The sequence below is a fragment of the Osmerus eperlanus genome, chromosome 8, assembly GCF_963692335.1.
Source record: "Osmerus eperlanus chromosome 8, fOsmEpe2.1, whole genome shotgun sequence".
In the NCBI taxonomy this organism is placed as follows: Eukaryota; Metazoa; Chordata; class Actinopteri; order Osmeriformes; family Osmeridae; genus Osmerus; species Osmerus eperlanus.
Genome location: NC_085025.1, coordinates 18,172,996 through 18,199,160, shown reverse-complemented (window position 1 = coordinate 18,199,160; position 26,165 = coordinate 18,172,996). Strand labels below are relative to the sequence as shown.

The 26,165-nt window shown below is 40.4% G+C and overlaps 1 protein-coding gene and 2 long non-coding RNA genes across 4 annotated transcripts; 2 read left to right on the top strand and 1 right to left on the bottom strand.

Moving 5' to 3' along the window:
- The first annotated feature begins 5,446 nt into the window (after nt 1-5,446).
- rhag (Rh associated glycoprotein) lies at nt 5,447-12,711 on the top strand. Of its 2 annotated transcripts, none has more exons than XM_062468295.1 (10): nt 5,447-5,794; nt 8,932-9,115; nt 9,277-9,427; nt 9,521-9,668; nt 10,032-10,198; nt 10,384-10,521; nt 10,673-10,794; nt 10,977-11,050; nt 11,258-11,331; nt 11,446-12,711. In XM_062468295.1, exons 1-10 carry the CDS (start codon nt 5,617-5,619, stop codon nt 11,518-11,520), a joined length of 1,311 nt encoding a protein of 436 aa, XP_062324279.1. In that variant the 5' UTR covers nt 5,447-5,616; the 3' UTR covers nt 11,521-12,711. The 2 variants fall into 2 exon arrangements, with proteins under 2 accessions (XP_062324279.1, XP_062324280.1); XM_062468296.1 differs by having other exon boundaries at nt 5,670-5,794; nt 8,127-9,115.
- A 4,663-nt stretch (nt 12,712-17,374) lies between these two features.
- Nucleotides 17,375-20,773, top strand: LOC134024902 (uncharacterized). Its single transcript, XR_009930942.1, has 3 exons — nt 17,375-17,583; nt 19,522-19,627; nt 20,052-20,773. It is a non-coding gene; the product is annotated as an uncharacterized LOC134024902 (long non-coding RNA).
- A 1,249-nt stretch (nt 20,774-22,022) lies between these two features.
- LOC134024937 (uncharacterized) lies at nt 22,023-23,612 on the bottom strand. Its single transcript, XR_009930950.1, has 3 exons — nt 23,448-23,612; nt 22,490-22,704; nt 22,023-22,389 (listed from the first exon to the last, which is right to left on the bottom strand). It is a non-coding gene; the product is annotated as an uncharacterized LOC134024937 (long non-coding RNA).
- Nucleotides 23,613-26,165: the final 2,553 nt, after the last annotated feature.

Here is a 26,165-nt window from a genome sequence, read left to right as displayed (position 1 = left end):
AGTTTTTTTTTATTATTTTTTTGATAAATATAAATTTAAAAAAATATCTGGCATTGTTCAGAGTGCCGGTCCAAATGTGTGGGCGCCCGTATTTCGGCCCGTGGGCCGTAGTTTGGGGACCCTTGCCTTACACTATACATTAACGAAACCTATTTGTCCTGAAATCCATGTCATGTTTTCCCTTTACGTTTGTACTCGAAATCAAACAGACATTTCTATGGATGGTAAATATCCAGTATTTGGCTAACATGATCCCTTAGCTAACGACTAAGTGAGTTTCACTAGAATTTCAAATTGTAGAAATCGTGCGAATTTCGAATTGTAGAAATCGTGCGAATTTCGAATTGTAGAAATCGTGCGAATTTCGATTGCAATACTATACAGCTTGTATGAATGGGACTTTTTACAAGCTAGCCGACAGCTAGCCTGGCTTTACAGCTAGCAACAACTAGCGTTTTGGGCCACGTTCCTGTTCTCTGAATTGGGTTATCTAGCAAGTTATTTTGGAGTCCTGCCATTTGTTCTTTCTTCCTTCAGCATTTTCATTCCTTTGGAATTGCGTTGCTGTTGTATTTCGCAGTAGTGGCCAATGCTAAACTCATTATGGAGTGAGTAGGTTTGGTTGGGGTTGGTTTGGGTTAGGGTTATCCATGTACTTATTACTTATTTAGCCATTATGTTCGACTCAGTTTCTCATCACCAGGGTTGCCAGGTCTGTGTGACAAAACCAGCCCAATGACCAATCAAAACCAGCCCAAAACCAGCCCAATGGCCAATAAAACCAGCCCAAAAACCAGCCCAATATCAGAACTCAAAATATGCCCCTGCCAAACCATATAGCCTACACTGCTTTTAAAGTCCAACAGCATTGTTATCATTGCCAAATGTATTGTAATATCGACAAAGTAACACCAAATGTTTAGTATGCCAGCATTAAAAGCAGTTCAGGAGGTTTTCTCAGGAGACTGAGTACATTAGGAACGTTTGCACACGCACAGTGCGTGTGTGTATGTGGGCGTGTCCCATGTCCTTGTGTGTACGTGCTGATCTGGAGTCAGTTTGATAGGATTTGGGTATAAATAAATTATTTCATTTAAAATATGGATTTTTATTTAAAGATGTTAATGTAATTTGCATGCAAAATAAGTCTACCTGAACCAGCGGACAAAAAATTCAACCCGCGGCAACACTTCAAAAGCCCAATTCCGCAAGAAAACCGCAGACCTGGCAACACTGCTCATCACAGTTTGTTGACTGTGTTGAATGTTTCATTCCAAAATATAACATTTTTGTTTAAATGCTAGGTTTCATCATTGTACCAAACAAAGAATGTGTAATTCAGACATATTTTACAAACTGCTTTATTCTTGCATGCCCATGTGCATTTTTGCATTATGTAGGATTTTCTTTTACGATTTAATGGAAATCCTCCAGTGCATACAATTAAAAATAATGTTAGACCCAATCACTGCAGTTGTTTTATGTTGTAGTTCTTCCATGGTGACATGTTAGTGAGGTGTTAACATGTTTTTCAGTTTGAAATAATGGTCCAGATCACAGTTACTGCGGGATGACACGGTAACGCTTCAGTAGTTAGTGAGGAGTTAACATGTTTGTCACTTTAAAATAATGGTCCACATCAGTAGTAGTTCCTGCGGGATCGCTTGAGTAATTAGTGAAGAGTTAACATGTTTTTCACGAGTAATATAATAAGTTGTTTAATTTTATATTTGACACATACTGTACAGGCATACATTTCTGTGAGGCATTAGTGATATTCTAACAAACATTGTAATCTGGAAGATGTGGTTTTGTGCTTATCGCAACATAAATGCAGCCCATGTCTTTATTAAGGATGCTAATTGTTTTTGACAAGAGAACATCAATGATTAAATTCATATCCTAAAGAGAAGTCCTCCTCAGGCAGCTACTGTAAAATAAATGTAGGTCTTTGGAGTCTGAGACATATTGAACTGACACTCAAGAGCTCGTGATTGTGAATTAATCCAATCATGAGCGTGTCAGCATTACTTCCTAATTATGACTGTTTTTAAACAAATGATCATTATTTGTATTATTCTATGTTTAAGATTGAAATAAACAGAGAACATACGTCCATCCTTTGGTAAGAGTACTAGTCACAATCTCAACCTGTAGCTAAAGTATTTGGGGGGGATATAATATTCTTAAACTGGTTCCCACAAAGAACCCATTTGAAGCACAAGCTTCTGAATAGTTATGACCATGTTAAGAGTAAAAAAAACACATTTTTCACTTTTTAGACATGTTACTTTTGTGATTAGTAATTATAGGTTATTCTTTATTAATTGGTCATAGTTCACAAGTAGTTCTCAATGAGGATATATTTCTTTAGTAATAATCAAATACCTACCAAGGAACTACCTTTGTACTAAATTTGCTATTACTTACAGCTTAGTTAATTTTGGTTCCATATTAGTTAATAGTATTAAGTTCGGTGTTAATGTTGTACTACCTGTTACTTCCTGCATAGCTACTCGTTAACAATGGACCATTATTCTAAAGTGTTACCGAAATAATAGTACTCTGATCCAAATAGTTTGGCCCCACCAACCCACTGATAGATAAATGAGCGCCACAGCCACCCACAGTGGATACACCACTCCTGTATCAAAAACGATCTCTCTTTAACATCAGACCATTAGAGATGCTTCATCTCTCGGATAATGCCAGGAATCTCTTTCTATCTGTGTGTGTGTGTATACAAAACACTTTTTGGCATTTACAGTCTTAACTAATAGTTAGTTAATCCTTTATAAAACATTAACAACACATTATTAAATAATTACTAAGCTTATTATTAAACACTATGTTAATCATTAATAAACTGTTAAAAATGATTTATTTGGTTAGTTAATAAACTAAATAACTAACAACATATTTACTTAATTAATTAATGTTCACCAAGTTAAATACATGATACACACTAATACTTACCAAATGTGTTAACAACTATTTTATAAACACTTACTAATGATGCAACTTGTGATTAGTAATGCAAGTTATAAAGCATTTACTAACTGTTAGTTTAGGCTTTTGCGTGACCTAATCTAAAATGGGAGTCAGGTGGCTGAGCGGTTAAGGAAGCGGGCTAGTAATCAGAAGGTTGCCGATTCGATTCCCGGCCGTACAAAATTACGTTGTGTCCTTGGGCAAGGCACTTCACCATACTTGCCTCGGGGAGAATGTCCCTGTACTTACTGTAAATCGCTCTGGATAAGAGCGTCTGCTAAATGTAAATGTAAATGTAAAATCAGAACTATCTATGACTTATTAAACATTAATAAGTTATCTGTTAAGTAATCTTGTCCCAAACCTCACATCCTCAAAGGCAAAAAATAGCTGTTTTATTGAACAGGTAAATACAAATAAAAACGCCCCTATTACTTGTTTGTTTCATAAAAAACATTTGGGATTTTTTCATGAATAAAACCTCTCAGTTGTTTGGATAAGCAATGAATAATAATAATAATAATAATACATGTTATTTAAAGGCGCCTTTCTCGGCACTCAAGGACACCGTACAGGATACAAAATACATTTTAAAAAAGCAAAAATAAAGAATGCAACAACAATTGGACATAAAATAATGAAAAATTAATTTGCCGCTAGTTTGGCTTGCTCTCTTCACGTCCCAGCCTCTTCACTCTGATTGGTCCTATGTTCTGCAGCGAGTTTCCTAAGAATATCTCGAGAACCTGACACTGCAAAGTTTATATTTTGCAGGTGTCCTTTTTATAATCCAACGGAGTGCAGTACTGCAAATTGAACTCATGCAAGTAACAAAGGCATTCGCAATGAAATGAAACTAAGCATAGTAAGGAAGATAGGGAGATTCTGTTTCGTTATTTAGAAGCAAATTTCTCTTTTACTACCGATATTCAGCTGCTTTCAAAGGGGCTGCTGGCTAGCTAACAGAACGACAATTTAAAGTGGATATACTTTAGTATAGATCAGTGAATTTTATTACATAAATGAATGTGTTTACGGATGGAAAAACTGCTCACACATTGCAAATATACAAGCGTTGTATGGTGAATTAGGCCTACGATTAACTGGTTCAACCATTGTGCATGTAACACAATTTAACAGAGAACCAATATAGTAAATTTTTATCAACATAAGATAAGCAATTTATAACGTAGGAAACTGCATACAAATGAAGGCTACATAATCATTTGCATTAATGTAGTCTACCACAGCATTGGAAATTTGACTAGAATAGATGTGGAGTTGAACAAATACTTCAGAGATGACAAAGAATTTCAATTGTGATCTGAGAAATATAGGTACCAAAACCACTGAGAAGAGCTGTCATCACCAGTTGCATCACGGGCACTGCACTATCTATCTATAATTCCAGAAATCTGTGTGTGTTACCAACGTATTTGTGGGCACCATGCCCTCTCTATAATTCCAGGAATCTGTATGTGTGTGCCACCAATTTTATCACGTATAGTTCAAGGAATCAAAGGTATTTGTGTGTTCCCTGATATCTTAATCGTCGACATCACAGGCACTGCGAACTACTATAGGAAATGCTTGGTGTGTGTGTATTTTCGTGAAGAGTGAAAGAGGGAAGGGGTGTAGAATATCTCTCAACATTTGGAAGTAATTTCTAATAGGTCTGGGAACATGTTCTGTGAGCTGAGCCCCAAGACAAACAGAAACACGTCACTGTTTGAATATGGAGTTCCTTAATACAGCTCTTAGTCTGAACACAAGGCCCTTCAGTTGGTGGAAAATTGGTAGGGCCCTTGGTTAATTACCACAAAAAGGGCCTTACTGTGCAAGCCAATTACTATACCCTGACTTAATAGACTTAAGATCTGTTGGATATCAATGGGAAAAGATTGCATTGGTGCTGTGTAGACAAAATCTAAATGTGGGATTGACAAGCAAAATATGCTATGTGTGGAGGATCTGTAAGCATAAACTATAAGATCAGGTGTAAGACATTAATCATTTCTTTGGAGGTGGGCGTTTGGTTGGACCACAGTCAAACACACACTGTTATGATGCAGCATTACAAAAATGATCTCATGTCTTTAAACTAAAATTAACAAAGGATGTGAGCTTTTCATTGACACAAACTATCCAAAATATTAAACACATTGAGTTGGATATTTCACAACCCACAAACATTGGTTCGGCATTGACAGATAAGTGGGGGAAAGCTCATTAACTATTCCTCTCATGTCCACGCATTGGCCAGGGTGTCATTACTGTATGTTTTGCCAACTTCTTGTTTTGGCCCCTCTTTAAGAGGAGTAAACACCCTCTGCATAGGAAACCCATCCCCACGAGCAAAGTGCAGGAGGGGGAGTAGCCAGCAGTGCTATGCTGTTCTGCCCTGTCATTGGTCTCCTCAAAACCTGCACCAATTTAAAACCAGACACCAGATGTTCCCCTCCCGTCACATCCCCACAAGTCACAAACGATAGCACAGGAAGGAAAGATAGTGTGTCCAAGTCTGAGTCAGTGATAGAGAGAGAGAGAGAGAGAGAGAGAGAGAGAGAGAGAGAGAGAGAGAGAGAGAGAGAGAGAGAGAGAGAGAGAGAGAGAAGGCTTGGTAGAATGCCTGCATACGCCACAAACATGAGGCTGAAGTTTCCCATCCTGGCTCTGATTCTGGAGATAATCACTATCATCCTGTTTGCTATGTTTGTGGTTTACGAAGATGGCAAACCAGCACACCATGGTACTCCTGACAACTCCACACATGAAGAGTTGCCACCAATGAACCTCTATCCCAGTAAGTATGCCCTTTAACATGGGCTCCCTGGTGTGACTTAGCTTATAATAATGTAATCATTTAGTGGATGCTTTTATCCAAAGCAACATTGTAATATTGTAAAATATATTTTGTACAGTTAACAAACCAATGCTATTGACAAATTTTGTACCACTTAACTACTCCTCCTGTCACCTTGTACACTCAACTGAATATTTGGCCCTGTAGGGAAACCCTTGCAAACAGGGTTTCAGGGTTTAGACCATGAAACTGTATGAAAACCTTGTAATAAATATAAATAAGAAAGAAAGAATGCTTTGCCCCAACAATGTTTTACCTCAAGCGGTTGTGTTTGTCTTGGGAGTGCTCTATATTCTGTCGGTCCTTTAGATACTCCTAACATAAGTAATTGTTGAGTTACAGTATGGACATTTGCCCATGAATGGGTGTGGCAGGTATGACCCATAGAGATTAGCCAAGTACACTACTATAATATTCATCACATACAGAAGATAATTATGGGAGAACTATTATAAACCTTTGACCTTCTTCAAAAGAAAATGGTGAAGAAGATTAATAATGTCTGGGCAATTTTCTAATTGCATTCTTCTTTTTTGAGAAAAACTCAAGGTTTGTTGTTGTTAAGTTGTCTTTGGACCATATGCTTAACAAAGCTCTTTTCTGCCCAAAAGAAATTGCATCCATTTAGTCAAACACAGCTTGTACCCCTTACAAACTGGACAGACTGTGAGAAAATGGTAAGTTCCTGGCCTCTGTGATTAAGTTCAAAGCTAAGGCAATGAGGAGGAATGTATTTCAGAAATAAAATTGGTCTGGTTTGGTGTTATCATCAAGGGACAAATAAGTGTTGACAAAATGAAACTGATAGGTAGCAAATTAGGTTTTGTCAGACATCCCTTGTTTCTCAGTGGACGGAGGAATTTCAGATTTTATCTTGCACAAAGTAGTTTAGCTAAAAGGGCATCTGGATCTACAAGGCAAAATACATTTTCTGATTAAACCTCACAAATCAGACCAGCAATGGAATTTCAATGTCTGAATGAATGCAACCACCTGTAAACTAAAATGGAACTTGTGTTGAGTTGGTATTGAGTGGAGTGATTTATACTCTACAAGTCCTGGTCGGTATACTCTGCCCTGGGTCATGAAATAGGTTTCATGCTGGTGCCCTTTAGGCAGAGAGGGTTTATCCCTGGGGGATTCTGTCTCCCTAGCACACCCCAAACCAGAGAGCAATCACACAGATAGTACAATGTGCCCACTAGTGGGCAACTTTCTAAAGAACATCCCTTCTAATTCCACTGCACACTGCCTCTTCATTGGTGTGATTAAGTGACTAAAGGATCCTATAGTTAAGGTGGATGTATGGCATAGGCGGGGGAGAACCCAAGGCACGCAACCAAAACTAATAAGACAAACTTTGCAGCAGACATGTTTCACCCCAAAGGGAAATTCCATGTGCAGTTTCATAGAGCAAAATACTTGTTTATCCATTATTTTATGTGCTAATGGAGCCACACATTCATGGAAGAGATAATAACCTATTTATTTAGCAATACAGCTAATTTGCATATTGCAAATCATCCCTTCCCCTGCCTCATGGGCTACTGGGAACTTTCAACTGCCAAACCTGAATAAAAAAAGAAAGAAAAAGAAGAAAAAAAGTGCCAAAGAGTTGAATGCTTTCTGATGGCTAGCCCATGTGAGGTTTGCACATCTTAAACCTGAAGAAACCTATGTTCAATATCAGGAAGAAAATAACGGGCAGTGTTTGTTCATAGGTGGATGGGTGTGGGAGCCTAAACACATAGAGTGGGGTTCACTTCTCATACATTCTAGAACTACATCTGATTGGAAGCATGATGATGGAGATCTGATAAAGAGAGAGGAAATAATGGGTGCGTGATCTGATATATTTTTTTTGAGGATACATTTTTGAAGATCCATCTTGGCTGCCTGTTATATGCACTAAACCGGTTGTAAGGTTCAGCAAAGCAATAACAGGGGGGTGCGGCGGATACAGATATAAATAGTTTACACACAAAAGACAATGCAATGATAATTGTGGGGTGGGGGGGTATTTTCCTTTTTAAAGAAGACGGACCACATCCCAACACCACTCCAGCAGTCTCAGTAGGCCTTTTTGGTAAAACTCCTATTAGTCTCCATGATGTTCACTAGCACCTGGGGAAATGACTAAAACCTGCAGCTCTATTGTTTCTCTGTGAGTAGTCGCATCTTGATGCACTTTCCAGATGAGGGGCCCCCATCATATGGAGACTAATGGCTTTGGGGAATTGAGTCTCTCACTTCCTGTGGCTGGACTTTCCAGCAAACCTTTTGTGAGCGACCGGCGGAGTCGGATGGGAGTGGAGCGTGGAGAATGAGCCCCAGGTCTCTTGGAGCTTAGGGAACCAGAAGCTCCAGTCTGTATCAATTGACACCATAATAGAGCTCATATCCTGTTCTCCACTGGAAGACATACAATATTGAAATATATGCTTTACTATACCATCCTGCACTATTCTATATCACACTACTGTTTACTATACTTTCACAAGAAGTCCGTCCTTAAAATTGTATTAAGTGAAACTAATAGGGAGGAATGTTTTCAACTTCCTACTGTGGGAGTCTAACAAGCTTAGACTTATTGAGATCATGTGCCATGAATAGAGCTGCATGAGGCTAATGATGCACAGGGTTAAGGAGGGCCATCTCTGTGTTCTATTCACAGCTAACTGAATTGCTCTTCCTTCAGATAAATTGGAATTTACAGTGAGACCTTATGGGGGGTTACCATGGCATAGTCCAATGACTGGTCAAGGACTTCTGAAACAAGGAACCTGAGGTCCCTTGTCCTACATTTGCACTGTACAGTTAATGATGAGTAATCATGACAAATATGATTCTACAAAGGTTTGGATTTCTACAAAAGAAATCCGCAATTTCTTAAGTACCTACTACTAACAGTTTTTCTCTCGTTGTCAAGGGCAAGTAGACCCTGCAGAGAATCTGAAGATGAATCCATTCAGACCGACAGTCATCCTCATCATTTTCACATTTTGTTTTAACATTAGAGGATGGATATCGCACAGTCAAATGTCCCTGAACTGTCCTGGCTTCCCTTCTGTCCCTAGTGTTCCAGGATGTCCATGTGATGATCTTCATTGGATTTGGATTCCTGATGACCTTCCTGAAGAGATATGGCTTCAGTAGTGTTGGAGTCAACCTGCTCTTGGCTGCCTTCGGCCTGCAGTGGGGCCTGCTCATGCAGGGCTTCTGGCACATGGACCACGGAAAGATCAAAGTCTCCGTTGAGAAGTAAATCCAATGCACTATCACTCTGAATTTAGACAGGATAACCATACAAATAGCATCATACATTTCATGCAATTACAGTTCTAGTTAGTCAATGGAAATATAAAATTCTTCAGCATATGTCTGTGCCGTCTTAAGTCTTTTTTCTTTCCTCGTCATGAAAGGATGATCAATGCGGACTTCAGCACGGCAACAGTTCTTATCTCTTTCGGGGCTGTGTTGGGCAAAACCAGTCCGGTCCAGCTTCTTATTATGACTATCCTGGAGATCACCATCTTTTCTATCAATGAGCACATCGTAGTCCAGATCTTAAAGGTTGGTGCATTTAAGTACACATGTGGAGGACAGGCAACCACTAGAATTGATATCCAAATGTACCCCAAAATAACTTTTCTTGGTCTTGTACAGGCCAATGATGTTGGAGCATCCATGATCATCCATGCCTTCGGGGCCTACTTTGGCTTGGCGGTGGCTCGCATGCTGTACCGGCCAGCCCTCAGAAACGGCCATGAAAACGATGGGTCTGTCTACCACTCTGACCTGTTTGCCATGATTGGTGAGTCTCAGCCGTCACTTTTGCTGTAATCAGATAATATCGTTAACTCAATGTTATTGGTAAACACACTACATACAAGTACTGTAGACTACCACTGTAAGAAATTATATCTATTCTCTGTCTGTTTTGGCATGTTTCATAGAGGGAGGTAGGGGGACAGGATATTCAAACGTTTGTGTCCTTCAAGTGACTTGCTCCACCTAGTGGATGGAAATAGTTTGACCTTAGAATGGTTTTGATGCTGGTGGTGATGTTGGTGGTGGTGGTGGGGGGGGGGGTGTTACCAAATTGTGCTGAACCACACACAGCGGACTTAGTGTCAGTATAAATGAAAGATATCTAAGAAAAATCTTTCAATTACAGGAACCGTCTACTTGTGGATGTTCTGGCCGAGTTTCAACTCAGCCATTGCTGAACCTGGACTGACTCAGCTCAAGGCTGTAGTCAACACCTACTTCTCCCTGGCTGCATGTGTACTGGCTGCCTACGCTATCTCCAGCCTTGTGGAGCACAAAGGGAAGCTGGACATGGTGAGACACCACACAGGTCACCTTTACAAAAGTAAAACAAACATGGAGGGGAACAAATGCCTCCTTTTTGCAGGACCCTCTGGTCATGAGCATCTTTCTGTCTTTAGATCATTTTTTTCATTTTTTCTTCCATTTTAGATGCACTGTTGCAGGCAGCACTCACTCATTGTTTTGATACACCGTAGGTCCACATTCAAAATGCCACACTGGCCGGTGGTGTTGCCGTGGGGACCTGTGCTGACATGGACATCGAGCCTTTTGGTGCAATGCTGATTGGACTCCTGGCTGGCATCATCTCCACTGTGGGCTTCAAGTACCTCACTGTGAGTTCAAATCACATTACTTGGTTTTACCTGCAACAAAGGTAGCCCAGAACACAAGACAGACAACCATATTGTATGGCCAGATGTCTAGAAATATGGTGGAGCATTTTTAGCTGCTAAGATGTTAATGACGTGCTTCTCTGTGTTACAGCCCATCCTTGCATCCAACCTGGGCATCCAGGACACATGTGGCGTCCACAATCTGCACGGCATGCCTGGCATCCTGGGGGGTCTGGCTGGCATTGTGGCTGTGGCTCTAGGAAAGAAGGAAGGGTAAGCCACATCCAATAAAACCACTTCAAACAGCTTAGGGCAGAATATGGACTGGGCGCAAGTTAAGACTCTCTAAGAACATTTTGTGGGGTTTACTTGAAGAATGAATATTTCTTATATGGTTAAAATGCAAAAGTTTTTTGATGAAACAAGCATACCTTAACCTCCAGCTTTGTCCACAGGGGCGCGGCTACAATGCAGGCTGCAGCTCTGGCCTCGTCTCTCGGCTTCGCTCTGGTGGGAGGGGCCATCACAGGTGGGTGGACCTACAGATAAACAAACAGAAAACAGTGATGCAGTCCTGAAACCGACTGTTTTTCTGTCTCAGCATAGACTGCAGAAAAATAGTATTATATTGCATTATATAGTTCCTGTAAACTAATGTATGAGTATTAAAACATCTCTCGCATACTGTAAAAAATATATATATATACTGTATATATATTTCTTCTTTTTTTTACAGGTCTGATAATGAAGCTTCCATTCTGGGGACAGCCTCCAGACCAAAACTGTTTCGATGACTCAATCTATTGGGAGGTAAGACAGATATTTGTATCAGTGATCTTTTCTTTTCCAACAGGAGAAAGTCCCACCCAAGCCATGCTTTATCTGTAATAACTGGAGATTTACGGTCATGTGATTCTTCTCTAGGTACCTGAGGAAGAGGATGAGAATGAGGAGAGCCTGGCTCATGGAGACCATTCCAAGAACAAAGCTGAAGTGTAAAGTTCTGAGCTGTGAAAGGGAGGCAATGTGTACCAGAACAAATATTCCAGCAATAATCAATGCCAAGTATTATAGGGCATCCTTAACATCTTGAAGTTACACTGTGTCTTTGGTTCAGGCTAACTCACTGCAACTCTCCTCTTCAACCACATTTAGCAGGGAAATGTAATGTTCCACTTTTTGTGTAACCATACAGTGTATAACCTTCTTGTACTAATTTGGATTGAATTTGTACAGAATTTGGTTTTGGACTCTTGTGTATTATTCTTAAATACATGATGAGATATTATGATATCACATTGTGTTTTATTTGATCTCCATAGGAATGTGATATAATGACTAAGACATTTCTCCCCTATGAGAAACCTTGTTCACACAAACAAATTTCAAACTTGCAATTATATGATTTGCTATGATTTAAACCTGACACAAAGTGTTTATTGGTTATTCACATATTTTGTTCCAACAAAGCAATATTATTGATCCCTTCATTTGAATTGACTCAACTGCCTTTCTTCTTTTCTCAAAATGGTGAAAAAGGTTGTTTTCGGGGATTTTATACACTGAATTTGATTTAATTTACCATCGTGAGCCACTGCAAATGGTAAGTAGTTGATGAGTCAATCATATGAATACATTTCATAGTTTTTTTGTGTAAGTTTTGCCATTTACATGTGTATCTATTGTATCTATGTCATTTTGATAACAAAAATGTGTGACCATGCCAAACCAACTGACAGAATCCATGCAGACCTCATACTGTAGAATGAGAACATAAAGGTCATTAGAGAGAAAGTCACTGAGATTTTGGGGCTTATTTCACCTATAGTGTAATCATTTCTGTATAGTATGTATTACATGGATATAGTATTTTTTTCTAGACACTGCAAAGTACTATAAGTGGGTGCTGGCTGTAACAGAAATTTTTGGTTTGATTACAGCAGTCATAAACCATAATCTGAGGGCAGGTCAGGATGAAACTACAGATAGATAGGTTCATAGTGTTTTTTTTGTTCTCATAGTTTAGTATGAGTGATTTAGAATTGGAGCTTTGAATGTGCTTGTAAAGACTTTGTATCTAGCTATACAATACTAGTATTTTGTTAAAGAAAATCGGTATTACTCTGTATATACAGTATACAATAGTATACTGTCATATAACAGTCATTCATAAATATGTTTTTATATTAACTCAGTGTCACTCTGAATGATTTTTACCCACACATACTTATTCATACTATGCATAGCCTACTATTAAGTGAGAAATAAAATGTATCAACAATTTATTTGTATCAGTAGCGTAGCCACGAGGGGGCCTGGGGGGTCTTAGTACCCGTATCAAACTATCAAATACTGTTCCATAAAGCAAGTTTACAGAATGAGACAGGCTTATTACAGGCTTACAGAGCACCACAAGCTCAGTACAGGGTTCTCAAGTCTCACGTATTCACCGGCATTTTAACCAGTTCACACGCTCTCACGCAACACCTTGTATTTCTCACGCTGAGAAGTAAGGGATTATTTGTCCTGCTATATACAATTAATGGACAAGGCGCAGGCATACGGAGGTACGTTTTCTGCAGAGTTGATAGCTGTCTCGAGTTATACAGAGTTAAATGCCACCCACCAGCCAATCAGAAACACCAGTGACCCAGTTAAAAGTCTGTGAGCCGTGTCACCTGGGCAGAGGCCCCAATCTTGTTGTGAGCTATCGCTGTGGCAGGCCAGTTTTTGAGGTGGGGAGTGTGCAGTATTATTTTAAAGCTCACACCAAATGTGCTTCGGCACTTTGACGCAAACAACGCAAGCAATCTTTCTGCATTCTTCCAGCCAAAAGTATCGCTGAAATTCCATCCCAAACAGGCGTAGTTCCATGACCAGGTGATGCTCCATGACGATTCCTGCTCTTTAGCAATGGGTGGACCCAGAAAGATCTAGGGTGCCGCTGGATACTGTTGCTGTCCTCAACAACGCGACGAGGCCTAAAACCTTTTAAAGTTTCGTTTTCATTGTTGTGTAAAATACATTTAAAAAGAACACACTGTAGGTATATATTTTTATATTATATAATTTATTTAGCTTGTACAAATTAAGAATTAACAAAGTACTTTGTGATCAGTCATAACGAAGGAGGTGCTAGCCACAGATCGTTTGCAAGAGTGATGAAGAACAACCCTAAAACCCTGCCTTATATAAACTTTAGATCAAATGGCATTCTATAAGGTCAATCAATCAATGTAGCGAACTCTGTGATTGGCTAACTCAACTCAGTGACAGTTTGAAACAATACATCTCCATACCATTTGTCCCACAGTTCTTTGATGTGGCATCTCTCCCCAAACCAGTAGATACTAAAGCAACAGGAGTTCACCAGTCAAATGGTCAACTGTCCTTTGTGTGGACATCTTCAAACAAGTATTTAATTAACACCACCCATGCAACAGGAAGGGTCAGAGCAGCTTGATCAGTTCATCTTCTCCCTTTAGGCCACGGGAACTCAAGAATCCCAACCTCCAGACCTAACTAAGAGTCTTAGTTAGGTATCATAAATACCTTAAGACAATCTGAGTGTCCATTCTACAGAGTAAACCACACCACAGAGCCTCACTTTCTTACATTCGTCTGTCTATAACAAAGGAACTTACTTTTTACCGCTTAAAGAAACATAGATATTGTAACTATGTCAAAAACTGCCGTAACAACAGATTTTTCAAGTATATATTTAGTGTAGCAGCTAGAGTTTCTCAATGCTATCCCAGCTAACAAGGGACATCCTGGGGACATTCGGTGACGTTCCTATTTGGTCCCCTATAGACCTTTTTTGGAACGTAAACAATAACAGATCAGTTTAGAACGTAAGGCCCTGAACTACATCCGGCTAGCACGTTTTGTACATTAGTCGCTAGCTACATTACCATCAAGTTAACATGACTAGTGCATATTACCATCAATTAACTGTCTGTGAATAGCAGCGGTGCATTGAATAGTGTCACCTAACCGACCCACTGAATCAGAATGTTATTTATTTTAGGCTATAATTTATTTTCAGCTGATCTGAATTTATAGCCTACTTAAGGTAGCTCTAGAGCTACAGCTAGTCTATCCCGATGTCTACCACTACCGTATTTCTTCGAATAAACGGCGCACCAAAAATGACGTTGTGTAATAAACGCCGCCCTTGAATAAACTGCGCACCAAAAAAATCTGAAAACGATTATTGAATGGGTTAAATTCAACCCCAGTATTTATTACACATGTACATAACTTTCTGCACAGCTTTCTGTTTGAAAGCTAACGTGTATGAACGTTTTGGCTTGCTGATTCAGATTTCTACACAATGTAGAACACTTGTATTTGAGACAGTTGTACTACCAACGCCCAACCAGTCTACACATGTTTTGTGGATTTGGAAAAGGCGTTGACCATGTCCCTCGGGGGCTCATGTGGGGGGTGCTCCGGGAGTACGGGGTACCGGACTCCCTGATCGGGGCTGTTCGGTCCCTGTACGACCGGTGCCAGAGTTTGGTCCGCATTGCCGGTAGTAAGTCGAACTTGTTCCCGGTGAGGGTTGGACTCCGCCAGGGCTGCCCTTTGTCACCGATTCTGTTCATAACTTATATGGACAGAATTTCTAGGCGCAGCCAGGGCGTTGATGGGGTCCGGTTTGGTGACCTCAGGATCGGGTCGCTGCTTTTTGCGGATGATGTGGTCCTGTTGGCTTCATCGGGCCGTGACCTCCAGCTCTCACTGGAGCGGTTCGCAACCGAATGCAAAGCGGCTGGGATGGGAATCAGCACCTCCAAATCTGAGGCCATGGTTATCGACCGGAAAAAGGTGGAGTGCAATCTCCGGGTCGGGGAGGAGATCTTGTCCCAAGCGGAGGAGTTCAAGTATCTCGGGGTCTTGTTCACGAGTGAGGGAAGGATGGAGCGCGAGATCGACAGGCGGATTGGTGCGGCGTCCGCAGTGATGCGGGCTCTGCATCGGTCCGTCGTGGTGAAGAAGGAGCTGAGTCGAAAGGCGAAGCTCTCTATTTACCAGTCGATCTACGTTCCTACCCTCACCTATGGTCACGAACTGTGGGTAGTGACCGAAAGAACGAGATCGCGAATACAAGCGGCCGAAATGAGTTTTCTCCGCAGGGTGTCCGGGCTCTCCCTTAGAGATAGGGTGAGAAGCTCGGTCATCCGGGAGGGGCTCAGAGTAGAACCGCTGCTCCTCCGCGTCGAGAGGGGCCAGTTGAGGTGGCTCGGGCATCTGATAAGGATGCCTCCTGGACGCCTCCCTGGTGAGGTGTTCTGGGCACGTCCCACTGGGAAGAGGCCCCGGGGAAGACCCAGGACACGCTGGAGGGACTATGTCTCTCGGCTGGCCTGGGAACGCCTCGGGGTCCCCCAGGAAGAGCTGGTGGAAGTGGCCGGGGAGAGGAAAGTCTGGGCCTCCCTGCTTAGGTTGCTGCCCCCGCGACCCGACCCCCGGACAAGCGGAAGATGATGGATGGATGGATGTACTACCAACGCACACCTAATGATAGCCAATGAGAAAGGTAGTTGCCGCACTCATAGACAAACAAAGAATAGACAAGGAGGTCAGGGTAGTAGTGATGGGAAGTTCGGATCATTTTACTGACTTTTCTTTGAATCTCGTTCAGCAAAATGAACTAATCTTTTTTCGAGTCATTCGTTAATTTCAACGGGCCGGTGGGAGGTATTTAGGCCAATTCCCTGGCCTAAATACGTCCACTGCAAACATGTATCATATTCTCATGTAGGCCTATATGTTAGTGCATGTAAATCAGCAGATACTATTTTAAAAGAAATTCCTGCATTAAAATAATGCATCATGACAGTTTGTATGATTTGAAATTGTCATTTCACACTAGCATTTAATTATGCACACTATATTATACACTGCACTGAACTGTAAGTAAAGTACAAAAAAGTTAAAATAACAAAACCTGTAATTCTTACTTGTGAACGAATATCATTCACGTCTTACTAAACGCGAAAGTGAACGAGGTAAACAAATCCTTTCTGTTTCCTCTTCTGAGCCTATGCAGGTCACGTGAAAAATTATCCAAAGACTCGTACCAGGCAGATGAACGAATCGCTCACCACCAACCGTGTCTTCGGATCAATAGGTGCATTCGACATCAACTGCGGCTGCATGAAACGACCGGCGAGAGATGCAGCTTGCAGTCGGGGAGGTGTTAAAAACGCCTCCTTAAAGTCGGACATTCCTGCTTCTCGTGGTTTGCTGCGTTGACGTCAGTCATGGCCGATCAAGCGCTGTTTGCTTACATTACTTTATTTAGAATAAAACTTAGTCTTTCCGTTAGTTAAGAGGCGGACTAAAACCCTTCCTTCAACACATTTTTAATTCAATTCAACTGTTTGGTCCGGATTTGAGCATTGGCGAAAATGAAGGTGTCAGAATAAATACAAAACAAGCGTGTGAGTCTGGCCAATCATCAAATAGCTGTGTCGTACGGTGGCTGACATGTGCAAACGCGCTGCAAATTAAGAAAACACATGCAAATAGAGAAAACACAAGCAAATAGAGAAAACACAAGCAAATTAAGAAAACATCTCCATTAATTTGACAACACATGAGCAGCATTCAGCAAACGCGCTGCAAATACATAAACGCGTTGCAAAAGCGAAAGCACGCAAACCAAAAACGCTGCAAATACATAAACGCGTTGCAAAAACGAAAGCACGCAAACCAAAAACGCTGCAAATACATAAACGCTTTGCAAAAATGAGAGCATGCAAACCAAAAACGCTGCAAATACATAAACGCGTTGCAAAAACGAAAGCATGCAAACCAAAAACGCTGCAAATACATAATAAACGCTTTGCAAAAACGAAAGCACGCAAACCAAAAACCAAAAACGCTGCATCCAGTTTTCACAATGGAAGTTCTTCAGGCCTCTAGGGGGAGCGCTAAGTGAGAGCGCTAAGTGGAACAGCTTGATTTTCGGCCCCACGGAGCGAGAGAGAGAGAGAAGAAGAAGAAGCATATGAGAAGTTTGGACAAACGTCAAAGAGGCGACATAAAAAGGTTAGTATTCATTGTTACATGTGGCCCTCCTCTTTTACAGTATTTTAAAAGAGGAACAGGTTTACGTAGCTACTGTGTTAGAGATTGACTTCTACAAGGGTGTACATTTTACGCCTAGTGTGGAGCAGGCGTAAGTTGTAAAATTGGACTAATATCCATGGTAATTATAATGTACAACAGTTTGATCGCACATGCAGCACGTCTTGTTTAGCTATAGGTAACATATAGAAAGGGCACTAAGGCTAGAAAGTCGTCCGTGATCACACAAATCCACCTATTAATTTTATTGGTGATCGATTTCCAAGCTGATTGTTTCTGTTTGTTTGTGTTGATATTATTACATTTACCCGTGAGCACGCGTCGATTCTAAGTATACAACTCTATAAGTTTCCAAATTTCTCTTTCAGTACAATTTATTTTCATTTTCTTTTGGTTTTCTTTATCCCTGGCTTGTTTTGAAGGGAGATAGGCTAGCTAAGTGCGCTTTGGATAGGCTCTTAATAAAGGTGTTGCTTGGCAACGGTCGACGCTTTGGCATTTTCACAAGGACGCGCATCTTAAAGGTGACATGACATGAAAACTTCACTTTAGGAGGTTATTTAACATTAATATGAGGTCCCCTAGCCTGCCTTTGGTCCCCCAGTGGCTAGAATTTTCAATAGGTGTAAACGAAGCCCTGGGTGTTCTTCTCCTCCTATGAGAAAATGAAGGCTCAATTGCTCTGTTTGAAAATCTCCTCCTTGTGACGTCACAAGTAGGAAGGTTACCTCTCTCTGCTTTGCCCGCCCAGAGAATCTGGCCCGCCCATAAGAAACTGAGCTACGTGCAAGTGTTTTTATCCTCGAGAGACATCATGGCTTGCAAACAAACAAAGCATTACATTTGCTCAGTTTGGATGTACAAAGGAAAACAAAAATCTTTTTACAATTCCTTCATTTACATTTAGTCATTTAGCAGACGCTCTTATCCAGAGCGACTTACAGTAAGTACAGGGACATTCCCCGAGGTAAGTAGGGTGAAGTGCCTTGCCCAAGGACACAACGTCAGTTGGCATGACCGGGAATCGAACTGGCAACCTTCGGATTACTAGCCCGATTCCCTCACCACTCAGCCACCTGACTCCCCGAGCTTCATCCGAGCCTCTGAAGACCCAGTGTCTTAATTTTATTTTCTCTGGAAATGCGCCTACACAACTTCTGTTGTAGGCGCATTTGTTTTGTATGTCTGCGCCAAACACTTAAGCCACGACTGTTTCCTCAACTTGAGCTAATACAAAACTGGCCTTGCTGAAATTAAATTCTGGATCAGTACTAACTCTCCTTCGTCCAGCTACTAACCTCGGACAAGTAAGTTAACTAACGCTATATCATTTTGTAGCTTTACTGTATATGGTTACCTAGCTTGCTACAATTAAAATGTGGCTGTAACATTAGCTCTGCAGCTAACAGCTGAGTTACTGTCGCTAATGTAAAGGTAGATAGCATCAAGTATATGTGTGTCAATCTTGGTGCACTTGGTGTAAATTCAAATCACAAAGTCGGACGTAGCTAAGACCGATGTAAGAGTTAAGACCAACTTTTTTACGCCCAACTGGTGCACTTGGCTCCGAGTGTTTTTATTGCATTTACGTTAGTTTCATCTCCTCTACATATGATAGAATACTTTATTGATCAGCGAGGTGACTTTGCATAAGAGGAAGGAGCATTAGATATGCTCAACAAGAAATACAAATCAGGGAAAGGTGACAATGAAAGAAAGAGAGGTGACAGAATTAAACAAAACACAGGGTAAACATATACAGAGATACAATATCATCAGACACTAAACAAACACACAAAATGTCACATTCCTCTGATGTAACCTTTCTCTTTATTTAGTGATGATCGCTATATGTAATTTTTTATTAATTAATTCACCATATCAATGTCAATATTTCAGACTTCCATGTTGTGTCCCTTCTGTGGCCAACATCAGAGCACTGTTCAAGTGTACTGTGGCTCATGTGGCAAAAATGTACAGTTTTTGGCACAAGCTGAAGACAACAGTAAGTAGATTTGACTGTATGTATTTGTGTTCGCAGAATAAAAGGGTTCAACACACCACACTGTTTTGAATACTAATTAGTTGCTAGATACAATAGATATGAGGATGGAGGCCTACTTTTCTGGATGTTCATTAATGTAAAATATGAAGAGGTCATGAGTAGATTTGACTCATTTATCACAACATTTTAATAGCTTATATAATAATGTTTTAGTTCTTGGTACATATAATTAAATATGAAATCTGAATCAGATTTTGAGCCAATAAAGGGCAAGGAGAGTGTGTGAGTCTCACTGCCATGGGGCAGAAATAGTTCTTATAGCATGACGTTTTGGTCTTGATAGACCTCAACCGGATGATGTTCTGGAGCCTGTCCTTGTCGAAAATGTAACCTCTTAATCTTTTTCCCCCTTTATGTTCGTCAGGGTCAGCATCAGACAGCCCCACAGAAGAGGATCTGATTAAAAAGTATTTCCATGATGGCTACAGCTACGATGACATTTTGGATTTCCTGGCAACGACTCACAATGTTAAAATGAAAGTAAATTGAAAAGTTATTCATTGTCCAGGCAAAAACATTTCTCTCCTCTTACTTCTATACGTGCTGCCATACAAGAAGAGCTGAAGGGGCCAGGCCAGCATTATGGCTACCGTACCATGTGGCAGACATTGCGCCAAAAGTACTCTCTCACAGTGAGAAGGGATGATGTCATGGCTTTGATGGGAGAGCTTGATCCCTCAGGAGTTCAACTTCGTGCAAGACGAAGATTTGTAAGAAGAGTTTACAACTCCTGTGGACCAAACCATGTCTGGCATGTTGATGGTTATGACAAATTAAAACCATATGGTTTGGCCATTAGTGGCTGTATAGATGGCTACTCCCGCAAAGTAATGTGATTGGTGTGTGGAGCAAGCAACAATGATCCTGGGGTCATTGCTCAAAACTATCTGCATTGCGTCTCAGAATGTGGTATCATACCAATGCAGCTTCGCACAGACTGTGGTACAGAAAATGGCACAATGGCAGCAATCCAGTGTGCCTTAAGATCAACACACACAGATGGTTTTGCTGGGGCTGCCAGTCATATGTATGGCTCCTCAACCGCAAACCAACGGATCAAAAACTGGTGGTCATACTTCCAAAAACAAAGGTGTGGTCCTCAACATTTTAAATATTCATTTTATAACATGGATCTCCATCACCTTAAAAAAAACTACATTTCTAATGTGTGTGTTAAGGTCTCAATCAGTGTTGCCAGGTCCGCGGTTTTCCCACGGAATTGGGCTACTTTTGAAGTGTTGCCGCGGGTTGAATTTTTTGTCCGCTGGTTAGGGGAGACCTATTTTGCATGCAAATTCCATGAATATCTTGAAATTTATTTATACCCAAATCCTACCAAACTGACTACAGATCAGCACATACACACATGGTCATGGGACACGCCCACATACACACACGCACTGTGTGTGTGCACACGTGCCTAATGATCTCAGTCTCCTGAGAAAACTTATTGAAAACTGTTTTTAATGCTGGCATACTAAACATTTGGTGTTACTTTGTAGATATTACAATACATTTGGCAATGATAGCAAAGTTGTTGGACTTTAAAAGCAGTGTATATGGTTTGGCAGGGGCATATTTTGAGTTCTGATATTGGGCTTGTTTTTGGGCTGGTTTTATTGGCCATTGGGCTGGTTTTGGGCTGGTTTTGATTGGCCATTGGGCTGGTTTTGTCACACAGACCTGGCAACCCTGGTCTCAATTCTGGATGGACCTCATGAATGACCTGAGGGAGAGACATCTCTTCAGCGGAAGTCGGGAGCACACATGCCTTGTCCGGTTTGTGTTCCTAGGTGTGCTACAGAGGGACCTTGATGAATGCAGGGAAAAGTGGAACATGCATGCCATCAGACCTGTTAACCAGTCTCGCTGTCCATCTGGTAAACCAGATGTCATGTACAACCTGCCTCACAGGTTGTTGTTTATTCTTCAATCAAAACAGATTTGTAAATTTTTTATCACATTTCCTTGTAGTTACTGTCTAAAAAGCAAGTAAATTCAGTTGCATGTTGAGTAGCTTTTAGTCCAAATAGTTTTAAACTTTTGTTACAAAAATTGCAAAACCAAATTTAAAGTACAATCATACCATTAGAGCATGTTAATACTCCTAACACTTCCCACAAGTACATCATACAGGATGAACATAACTTCAGCACAGCTTCCTGCTTATACATGAACCACAACATACATTTGCTGCCCACATGCCCAGAATTGCAGCCTGCTGGTTAACTGAAAACATAAACGCAAAACTGAACTGATATGCATATTTTACTTCCAGGTTTGGTGGAACTGGGGCTGGTTTTATTGGCCATTGGGCTGGTTTTGGGCTGGAGTGGTCTGATGCAGCCTTTGACTTGGGAGTCCTGTGTGGAAAATTATATCACACTAAAGAACATGGCTGATATGTTATGAAATGTGAGTCCAACTTTCACAGAACAAGACACAGAAATTAGAGAAGTCATTAGAGGAGAGAAGTCCAAAACCAGGAGAGTTTTGGATTCCAAAATCCATGACCTTTTCAAACTGGTCGTAAGTCTTGGACATCGGTATTTCTATTGTGTTGGCACAGGTGCTGCTGACTGGAAAGCGAGAAGTCAGGTGAAAAAGCAGTTTGGGTCGTGGCTGAATTCCAGAGGGAGGGAGTGTGTTTAATCCTGTGGCAAACATCAAGATATCCTGGAGGAAGAGTCCCGTTCATTTATCTGAAAAAAAGTAGAAGTATTGAGTTAGTTACAAATATCATTTTTCAATAGAATTGCCTTGAATGGGGGAGGATGTCAGTTGTTGTTGTTTAAAATAAACCTTCTGTCTCCAGAAGATAGTCTCTCCAGAATCCCACTACTCTGGTTTCTTCCTGTCGTCTTGTGCTGCCTTTTTCACTGAACTGAACTTCAAAGATGTCCTCCAATGTTGCAGATGTCAGGTGTTTCACACTTACGCACATAAAGGTCCTGAATACAGATGCATGCTGCTCCAAAGCATGATTAACATCTAGTGTGGAAAGGCCATCGTTGAATCTAGAAAACATTTAGAGCAATCATCATAGCACATAGACCAAGATGATATGCTTTCTCTGAGGTTGTCCTTATTTTCTGAACCCTTAGAGAAACACCAGCCCTTTGTTTGTAGTACATTTACATTACATTTATTCATTAAGCAGACGCTTTTATCCAAAGCGACTTCCAAGAGAGAGCTTTACAAAGTGCATAGGTCACTGATCATAACAACAAGATAGCCACAAAACATTGCGAATAGCCAAAACATGAAGCACACATTGTGAACAACCAAAGTAAGTGCCAAAGGGAAGAACCATAAGAGCATGTAGCTAAACAAGTTACAATTAAACAACATGAACCGCTATACGTGCAAGTGTACCTGTGGAAAAAACAAGCAACAATAATAAAAACAATATATCACAGCGAGTACAAAAAATGTAAATCAGTTACCACTAACCACAAGAGCAACAAGTCTCTGAGCAAGAGTCATTGTGATCCTTGAGGAAACTAACATCGGGTCAAGCGAACCATTCCTAAGTACCGTTGTACTCCCGGAACAAGTGCGTCTTGAGCCTTTTCTTGAAGGTGGAGAGACAGTCAGTGTCTCTGATGGAGGTGGGGAGTTGATTCCACCACTGGGGGGCCAGACAGGAGAAGAGCTTGTGTTGGGACCGGGCGGTAGTAACATTGCTTTATCATTTAAATTCTAATGACTTGAAAAGAACAACATCTTTAACTTAGGTCAAATTAGGCAGACACATTACCTTTGTGTTGAGAAATGGTTGCGGTAAATGATATACCACTGCATGAAATCCTTGAGGATATTATCTTTCTCATCCACACCATCAGGGTATTGAAAGCAACCGGCAGTTTGCAACAAGCTGGAATGTCTGTCAATTGACGCATGTAGTTCATCCAATGTAGCTGTGTTGTATGGCAGGCCGTTTTAACATTTATTTCTATAAACGTACTAGTCACTATTTTAAAGTTACTAGTACTTATTCTTTAGTTACTAGTAACTAATCCAATAGTTACTAGTATCTATTCCCGTTTTACTAGTAACTTTCATTAGATACTAGTAACTAATCCAATAGTTACTAGTATCTATTCCCGTTTTACTAGTAACTTTTCATTAGATACTAGTATATGGCAGGCTGTTTTAACATTTATTTCTACAAACGTACTAGTCACTATTTTAAAGTTACTAGTACTTATTCTTTAGTTACTAGTACTTATTCTTTAGTTACTAGTAACTATTCCAATAGTTACTAGTAACTATTCCAGTTTTACTAGTAACTTTTCATTAGATACTAGTAACTATTCTTTAGTTACTAGTAACTATTGGAGTAGTTACTAGTATCTATTCCCGTTCTACTAATAACAAATTGCACAATTTTACAATTGTATTCTATGGGGCTCTGCTTTACAGATATCTACTATCTAATCCAATAGTTACTAGTATCTATTCCCGTTTTACTAGTAACTTTTCATTAGATACTAGTGCCTATTCTTTAGTTACTAGTAACTAATCCAATAGTTACTAGTATCTATTCCCGTTTTACTAGTAACATTTTAAATTTTACTATAAAGTAGTCATTTTTACTCGTCATAAGAAATGACGAGTAAAAACGCATTTGTTACTAGTAAGAATAATAATGTTACTAGTAACAATTGTAATAATTACTAGTAACTAAAGAATAGTTACTAGTATCTAATGAAAGTTACTAGTAAAACAGGAATAGATACTAGTAACTATTGGATTAGTTACTAGTAACTAAAGAATAGGTACTAGTATCTAATGAAAGTTACTAGTAAAACAGGAATAGGTACTAGTAACTATTGGATTAGTTACTAGTAACTAAAGAATAGTTACTAGTATCTAATGAATAGTTACTAGTAAAACTGGAATAGATACTAGTAACTAATCCAATAGTTACTAGTAAGAATCTGTTTGGAGATATCCTAAGTTTGGAGATATCTTCATTCAAATGTTCTAATGAATAAACATGAGGCAGACAACCACATGCTTTCCTTGTCCGGCCCACTCGCAATGGAAGCTGTTTTTTTCTCATCGCGGTCAGAATTATATAGCCTGCAGGCGACAAACCTCAAAATTAAACAATGTTCGCGGGATGCTGAACGCGTTCTTCACACGCTGCGTGCTATATTCTTTTTACGTTTTGGATAAATGAAAAATGCCAGAGCTCGAGTTAGCTTCGACATGATAATGCCTTGTATTAAGGCTTAAGGGCTGTGCAGTAGTTCATCCACTCTTACATTGGGGGGAACACTATCGATACCCTTTGTTCACCAGTTATTATAGTTCATGACATATCTGACGATCATTTGTTAGATGCCTTCTGTATTTTACACTAAGACATTAAATTATCTAATAAACGGGCTGCATGTCTGACGCGTGATCTGTCGGTGCGGAGGAGACACCAGAGAAAGAAGACAATATATCTTAATTATTATTTGTATTTTCCCATGGGACCAGTGTGGTATCATCCCTGTATAATTAATATATCTCATATGTATTTTGTCCAAGAATAACTGGTGGAAGTTGTGGTTCAATGGCTAAATGTACGAGCCAAAAGAATCAGCACTACAACAAGCAGGATGATTATCAATGACATTTTCTGTGTGGAGTACATTTCAATTTAATAGCTAATTCTTGATGATGCTATATATGAAGGCTAAGAGAATTCATCATGAATTGTGTTGCCGATGATGAACTCAGAAGAATGGACCACACTACGTAGGGCCTTGCGGTCCCTGTCTGTGCAGCTCCCATACCACACTGTGATGCAACCAGTCAGTATGCTCTCTATAGTGCATCTGTAAAAGTTAGTGAGGATGACTGAGTCCATGCTGAACTTCTTCCGTCTCCTCAGGAAGAATAGGCGTTTACGGGCCGCTTTGACCACCTTGTCCGTGTGAACAGATCAGGTGAGATCATTGCTGATTGTAAGGATGAGATCTCTGTCTCCAGGCAAGCCGGAAGGAGGCACGACAATTAGAAAAGGGTTGACTCGGTTTTATTAGTAACGACGTCGGATCATGCCATCAGTCCATGACAGAGGGATAGCATGTGAGAGAAACAAGTCTCTCAGAGGTCCATTATATACATGAGCTGGCCCATACAGATATAGTAACCACCAAAACATGCCCTTAAACGGTACACATTTCACAACTTAATGCACAGGAGAAACAGCACACAGGTGATGCGTCATAACTCATTGTTTGTACTTTTTCTCAAAGGTTAAACAGAGCACATTCCCTGATCTATATGTGTATTGTCAAAGGCCCGCTGCGTGACCTCTTGACCACAGCAAGAGACAACCTCACATATGTATAGAAAATCTGCATATCACTGATGTTCACCCAGAGGAACTTGAAGCAGCTGACCTTCTCCACTTCGGATCCGTTGATGTGTAGGGGTGCATGCTCCTCCTCCTGCCGCCTCCTATAGTCCACAATCA

Excerpts from the sequence above, each read along its gene's own strand:
- rhag (XM_062468295.1), top strand. The coding sequence starts at position 5,617 with ATGCCTGCATACGCCACAAACATGAGGCTGAAGTTTCCCATCCTGGCT. Across the intron at positions 10,795-10,976 it reads GCTCTAGGAAAGAAGGAAGG|GGGCGCGGCTACAATGCAGG; the intron begins GTAAGCCACATC and ends CTTTGTCCACAG. Across the intron at positions 11,051-11,257 it reads GGTGGGAGGGGCCATCACAG|GTCTGATAATGAAGCTTCCA; the intron begins GTGGGTGGACCT and ends TTTTTTTTACAG.